The sequence below is a fragment of the Electrophorus electricus genome, chromosome 5 (genome assembly GCF_013358815.1).
Source record: "Electrophorus electricus isolate fEleEle1 chromosome 5, fEleEle1.pri, whole genome shotgun sequence".
NCBI classification, from domain to species: domain Eukaryota; kingdom Metazoa; phylum Chordata; class Actinopteri; order Gymnotiformes; family Gymnotidae; genus Electrophorus; species Electrophorus electricus.
The window spans coordinates 16,361,241-16,368,450 of record NC_049539.1 but is presented as its reverse complement, the minus strand read 5'-3'; the positions used below and the strand labels follow the sequence as shown (position 1 = coordinate 16,368,450).

Genomic DNA, 7,210 nt, shown 5'->3' with positions numbered 1-7,210 from the left:
TCCACAGTGGGTGTTTAGGCGTTGGTCCAATAGTCCTACATTGAAAGGTGAGGGTGCATGGAATCGTAAACAGTTTGGGACAACGAGAACGTAATGATGCTGCAAAACCTCAGCGTACACTGTGAATGAGCTGCACGAGCAGGGTGAGAAGGAGGCGGGGCTAAACCATATTTGGATGAGCATGAGTTTTCTCATGCTGGAGAAGTCACTTACAATTTCGATTTCAATTTTTGCTTTGTATTTCTTCGTTCTATGTACATAGTATAAAACATATCACACATTAGTGTGATAATAACGTTCATAATAACATTATATGATTATATGAACATTAGATGAAGAATAAAAGTTACCGCTAGTAGTCAAATACTTATTGAGACCAAAAAAAATATGCAAATAAAACACAATTTGAAGACAATAATATATAAAAATTAAGAAAATATTACTATGGTTGTAATTGAGAAAGAACGGTAGTAAGTCATTTTTAATGCTATCCGTTACATTTAGTCAGAGCTCTGTGAATTGATTTTTGTAAAACTGTATTTGAAAATGGTGCTTAATAATATTCACTTAAATGCATGGCCCCCAAACGTCCAATTCTATTTCTTTTGACTGTTTACTTATTTGGTTAAATGTTTTAAAATGGAAACGCTTTAAGGTTTGCAAACTGATGGGATCCTATCGTCCGAGATTCCATGATTGACCACAATTTTTAACATAAGTCTATTTGAAAGACTGACAGCTGCATGAACGAATGCAGCCAACAAAACAATACGAATTCTCCAAACTTTTTTGCATTTCCGCTTTTTTTCCCCTCTCACTCTGAAAAGGAGAGGCTTTTCCATCTTTTCTTGCTCCTGGCTGCAGTCATTGTCTGGGCGAGGGGCTCAAACGTCTAAACAATGAGTGTGACCCCCTACTCTCACACACACCGCCACCCGGCTTATACCAACCATCTGCCAGCGCGACACGGAGTCAGCTGTTCACCCAATTTTGTAGACTGTCGCGGAATCTATGCAACCTTTTCTGTGCAAACTGCCTCGCAAATATTATATGGCAACTCCAATACCACTACCTTGTCGAGAGTAAGCCTGTGTACATAGCTGTGTACATACTTTATGCTGTACAAATCTTGTTTAGTTACGATGTGAGAATATCATATGCAACAATTATTTACATTTCTGACATTTTTTTTCATATGGTAGCATTAATATGATTTGAGATTACCAAAATGCAGGGAAGGGAATAGAGCCCATATATAGGCTAATGGTTTAGATTTGCTGTCATTTGCCGTATTCCAGTTATTTATTTTCTAAAGAATAGACCTTTTGTAGCCTACTGATTACTATACTCATCACTCCCGGTTAAAACGTCACACTAATAAACTCACACACACAGTTCAATGTGACTGAAATTTGTTTACGTCCATAAGAAAATTTAGTGATTTTAATGATCTGTCAAATATATAGGCCCATCTACACTGAACCGTTATTGTTCATTAACAATGTTCATTGTTCATTTTAGCAACAGGTGTCGGCCGTTTAGGATGACTGGCTATATAAAATGATAACGCGTAAGAAAGCTATTAAATCCGAGAGAAAAATAACGGTATAGTAACTAATTCCTCTTCTGACCTGTAGCATTCTTTTCTAAAAGATAAATGTTTTTGATCGAATGAAACCTGTGAAATCTTGAGCGACAAATTTAGTCTAGTTCCAGCTGTCCTATGCTAGTTTAAGGGGAGACGGGACATGACCAGATGAACAAAGGCCTATCGTGTGCCGCCGCACACCCTTCCTCGTTTGTTATACTCCCTTGGGGAATCAAGATCCAATTTTACTGGCTTGAGCGTGGGGTGAAACGCTTGGGTGACGGACAAAACCGCCTCTAGCTGTTCGAAACAGTACGGTGAAGCACACTATACGAGGCCACGGAAGTTATACATTTGATGGATTCAACAGGTGTAGGCTACTTGAATCAAACTCATAAAACTGACATTTTTATTAAATATACTGCAGTATACATTTAAGGCTAACTAAGTACACACTAAAATGAAAATGCGTGTGGGACTTTAACTCATTGTATGCGTTTGGTCTACATTTCATAGAAGTATGTAGTACTAGAATTAACTAATCAAAGAGCGGTCCTTGAGGTTTTCCATTGGTGTCTTTATATAGCCTATGGACTACCACATTCCATGCTGTAATTCTACACAGGTTAAGATGTCAAATATCCTGTGACAAGCCGTTTGAGTTTTACCTAGGGCGCAGCCCACCCACTTTATAATTGAAACCACAAACATCGCGAGCTCTTCACGGGGATCATCATCACCTTCCTTCCTTCGTCAGTGTTTCGCTGAATTAAGTCCAGGACACATCCAGGCTCAAAAGTGAGGTCTGGTCTCCCAGCCCCACCCCTTTAAGATAATTTTAAACCAACCTTATACACCTCTTTAGAAAATAAAACTAATATTACAGAGGACAGGATAAAATAGCTGGCGTTGTCTTGTGAAGCACACCGAGTCCATATTTTCCTATTACTATTTCCTATTCCTATTACTATTAGTTTGAATCCTGCTCCATCTACTGGTAAAGAAGTGGTACATACGGCGGTAGTAGATCCTACGTGGTATCAAGCATATTACAGATAAATTTAAACTGTATCCGAGCACTGAAACCAAAGGTATTTTAATGGTCTATTAATATGCTGTGATAAAGGACGCATCTTTTGCATGTAATTTTAATCTTAGTTTGACCAAAGTCCACAAAGTCTTACTGGGTATATTGGAAACAATGGTATGAGAGGACAAGCACTCCTAACTTAAATCTTATTTGACAGTTCGTTATCAATTTGTCCTTCTACATGATGGATGCTTTGAGCCTAAAAGTAAAATATAATGTCCCACAAGGGTCAGTACTGGATCCCTTATAATTCTCATTCTATATGCTACCATTAAGCACAATATTCATAAGCATGGTTTTAGCTTCCATTCTTATGTGGATTATGCATAGCTGTTTATATATCTGCTAATCACAATGATACCAATGCACTTAACAAAAGTAAGGATTGTGTAAAAGAAATCAAAAACCGGATGGCAACTAATTTTCTCCAGTTTTGTAACTACCTTTCAGCTTTAATTCCAGACACACTACCAGTTTTTATTTTATTTCTTCAATAGCGATGGACTTAGAAATTGGTTTGCACGAACACTGCTATTTAGGTGTTCCCAATTTTACTGTTCTATAATATTCATTTTTCTTAGCTGTATCTTAAGAACAGCTCAGAATACATGTTTGCATATGATTCTCAGATCAGCAACTGTTACAAGACATTGCAGACTACCAGTAAAAACTTGCTAATGCATAATCTTCAAACAACTAAACCAAGCTAAGCAGGCTACTAGTAGGGTTCTGCAGTGAAGCTGCTTTGTGACAATGTGGGTTGTAAAAAGTGCTATATAAATACATTTGACTTTGACTTCCATAATCTAACCATGATGTTGGGCAACCACTAGCATTTGCACAAAGTATGGCTCCTTGGTGCCCTAAACTCTGGCACCACAGAACTAATCTCTGCGGGGCAATGGATCACCAGGACGGGTCTTTGGCACCCCTGGTGTGTGTGTGTGTGTGTGTGTGTGTGTGTAAGTTTACCAATTCTGTCCTAAACTTCTTTCTGTGCCTTAAGTCATTACAGTTAAGGATCTTGGTGTAACCAAGGGTTATCTTTTGTGCGCCAAATAAGCAACATGTCTAAAACATGTCTTCAAGATATACAGATAACAGCCATAAGTCTGCCAAATGCTGAAAAATATTCAACGCTGAGATACTAATATTCTCATATCTTTCTAATTAGATGAGTAGGAAAGAAGGTCTAAGACTACAATGATTTAAATATAATGTTTAAAGTCCTTAAAGACCTAGTCTCAGTACATCTTGAGAATTTTGCCGAAGTGTTATGGCCATCCTAGCCATTTCACTCAATTGAAGTAAGTTTACAGCTAATGTGTAGGAATTTTTTAATTTTTTAATTTAAGTGATAGGAGGGTAGAGGTTCTTGCTGGGTAGTATTCCCTGATAAAACAGAGAAAATGCAAAATTGAAATACAAGAGGAGTCCAAAATTGGCCTAATTTCACTTAAGGTAGCAAAAAGGCTTCAAATGTAATAAATTAGTATATCCAAAACATTGAAAAGAACAGATTTTATATAAAATATCATGGAGGAACTGAATAATTTTTCAGAACACACAATAACATTTATTAAAAGATTTAATGACACCATCAAACAGAAATATATTTAGTTATTGGGAGCAGGCTAAATTTGCCTTAAGCTAAGTGGAACTACCTTTGAGCTCCAGGTAATTACTGCACATGTGCAATAATGTACACAGAATTTATTAAAAGGTGAATAAGAAACTTTCACCCATAACAAACCTGTGATGAACTGGTCAAATTTAAATTCTGGTTAGCCTATTAGCTGCAGTTAGCTTGGATTAAGCCTGTTTATACCACAGCTATCCTGAACGCAGCAAAACATTTTGCAAATAGGACACACAAAATGAAAAGCAAACTGGAAGAAACTTTTGGTCAAGGTGCTAATGGTCCAGAGATCAGTGTTTGGTCCTATTCTTTTCATAAGCCACTGAAGAAAGTCGTAACCTAAGGAATTAATGGATGAATGAATGAGTGAATGAATTAATAAATTTCTATAAAGTACTGGACATCATGACATGACTATTGAACAATATCAAAAAGACGTATTTGCACAACCATTAAATTACCCATTCACATGAGGTTACACATACTTTTTTTTAACAGTTCTCAGTCTGACACAAAGCAATATATACTGTACCTCTCTAAGAAATCTGGCCTGCATCTCAAGGTCTTTCTCAAACTCCAGACCAGCATCCAGCACCAATACAGGAAGATTCTTCAGGTGATCAAAATGAACTCTACCATGTAAATACCAAAATGTTTGTGTTATGGTTTTTATTTGCATGGTCTGCATGGTCACAGTCATAACACAAGGGAAGGATTCTGAACTAGTACAATTTGTAGCTGGCTGTTATTGAAGCCTTCAACAGGTTAGTATTTGTATTTGTATATAACAATATAGCTGCTAACAATGACACTAGTTATGATAGATGTAAAAGGCTTGTAAATGACAAGCAAACTCACTTTGTCGATTTGTTTAAGAGCCAGTTTTCATGCTGCATATGCAGCGATTCGAGGTAGTCTAGCTGTATTCCCTGCTCCTCCACTCTACCTCGCCTTTTTAACCTCTTCATGCAGATCTTTAAGAAGCACATGAACAAAAAAAAAAAAACTTGGGTTGATGTTTGCACAATATTAGTTTAGGAGATTTCAATAGTATGCAGTTTGTTGCCTTCTATTTCTCTGCACTGAAAAATTATCCTATATCAGAAATGTATGCAAGTTCATACTGTCAAGAATGACATTAACTTCACACACCTGTGGAGGTGCTCTGAGGTATATAATCCCTTCCAGCTGTACCTTAGGACTAAACTGTTCAACAAGAAAGGTATGCCAGTCCTGATACACAGCCCACTCTGTGGTATTTACACAGCCAAGCTCAAACATATTCTGAGCAAAAATGTACCTAAAAAAAGAAAAGCAATAGCAAACTGGGCAGTTGAAGACAGAACCTCAATGATCTGCATAACAGGGCAGAATAATTTGTGCCAACCAGCCCTTTTTTCCAATGTAACCTGTCAACAAGCAATTACCTGTCACTATAAACAGAGCGTTCATACACCTGCACAGCAGCGTCACTGATTTGCAGTAACCTGGAGGGAGGTGGTTGAAGCTGGGTACGCAGGCGGCTCATGCAGGAAAATGTCTGAAAGGTGTAGGACCAGCGTTTAGGGTCCTGATACATCATCTGCAATAAGTTGCTGGCTGTTTGCTGGGGAAATGGCACTGGCTACAGCAGGGATAATGGACAGACAAAGGTATACTTTAACAAAGCCACAGCACTCTATCACAGTTCAAACAAATCTCCAACACTGTATTTAATAGAGGTAAAGTGAACATCTCAAGTTTTGTTATGACGCTGCAGGCATTTATTATATTACGTTAATCACTTAACTTTTTTGTTTACTTAAGTGGTTCTCTGATTAACATGCACTATGATCCTCATGGTAGATTATATGAAGATTTTATTATGATTTTTTGTCTTACTTGCGAGGTAGCTCCTTCCACATTTTGCCATTTGGTAACAGGTTCAGGTATAACTTCCCAGTTTTGTACTGCCTTGTTTAGCAACCTTGCAAACGTCGATTTCCCAACTGCTGGTTTTTAAAACATAAATAAAAAGAAACACATAAAGTGCTGTGGCAGCAGTTATTTGCAAATAGGTCGAAGATTCTAAAGTGTCTAAAGCAATTAAAAGTTATTAATAAATGTATTAATAAAGTTATTAAAGGTGAAGTACCTATATTACCCTCAATAGAGACCCTGCTTATCCGTCTTATTCCTTTCATTACTTGATTTGGTATGTAGCACTTGGACAACGACGAAAAGAAAGTTCTGTCTAGGCGCAGTGCCATTGTCACATTCTCAAAATGCGTGATTATAACGCAGGCGCATCTTTTCTCCTAAACTATTAGATGTGCGGGAAAAAAAATGTAAAAAGGAAGAAAAATAACAATCTGCCAATCTGGAACTAAAAAGTCTTAGTTTTAACTTGATTATGCAATAATATTAAGTCAGTAAACACAGATGGTTGACCGTCTTGAAAACCGAGCTCAAATTTAGATCCAATGGTCTACTTCATGCGCAGGTTATTGGCTAGCTAACAATGCTAATTACCGGGACTCCAGTGCACAAGCCTTTAGGCTTGAAACTAACCTTGAGATTAGGATTCAGTGTACATTTTAAATGCTATAGAATTTATGTTTATTTATTTATGAATTTAACGAATATCTCACTAAAAAAGAACACGTGTGAATCTATTCATTCCAAGAGCAGTTATGACTACTGAACTACATGCCCCTCTAAACCAGAACATTCCGTGGTATTTCCGTCCTACAGTTGTTTTTAGCTTCAAATTAAAAGACCCACACATCTTAGGATTCTATATTTCTAGAAAGATATATACGGTGTTGTGTTAAAAATTAAGAGAACATTCACAATTAAGCTATATATTGTTCAATTGACAATTTTGAGTCGCGACAGAAGTATCGTTTTTTTT

General features: G+C 37.0%; 1 protein-coding gene across 3 annotated transcripts; it reads right to left on the bottom strand.

The window, feature by feature from the left end:
• Positions 1-4,228: 4,228 nt before the first annotated feature.
• Positions 4,229-7,016, bottom strand: dguok (deoxyguanosine kinase). 3 transcript variants are annotated; one of them, XM_027016885.2, is made up of 8 exons: positions 6,868-7,016; positions 6,452-6,619; positions 6,199-6,308; positions 5,745-5,941; positions 5,470-5,617; positions 5,176-5,291; positions 4,850-4,949; positions 4,229-4,656 (listed from the first exon to the last, which is right to left on the bottom strand). In XM_027016885.2, the coding sequence occupies exons 2-8, from the start codon at positions 6,564-6,566 to the stop codon at positions 4,630-4,632; spliced, it is 813 nt and encodes a 270-aa protein (XP_026872686.2). In that variant the 5' UTR covers positions 6,567-6,619; positions 6,868-7,016; the 3' UTR covers positions 4,229-4,629. The 3 variants fall into 3 exon arrangements, with proteins under 3 accessions (XP_026872686.2, XP_026872685.2, XP_026872687.2); XM_027016884.2 differs by having other exon boundaries at positions 6,452-7,016; XM_027016886.2 differs by having other exon boundaries at positions 6,199-6,305; positions 6,452-7,016.
• Between the last annotated feature and the right edge of the window lie 194 nt (positions 7,017-7,210).

Excerpts from the sequence above, each read along its gene's own strand:
- dguok (XM_027016884.2), bottom strand. The coding sequence starts at position 6,566 with ATGGCACTGCGCCTAGACAGAACTTTCTTTTCGTCGTTGTCCAAGTGC. Across the intron at positions 5,942-6,198 it reads TGGAAGGAGCTACCTCGCAA|CCAGTGCCATTTCCCCAGCA; the intron begins GTAAGACAAAAA and ends TCCCTGCTGTAG. Across the intron at positions 5,292-5,469 it reads ACCTCAGAGCACCTCCACAG|ATCTGCATGAAGAGGTTAAA; the intron begins GTGTGTGAAGTT and ends TGCTTCTTAAAG.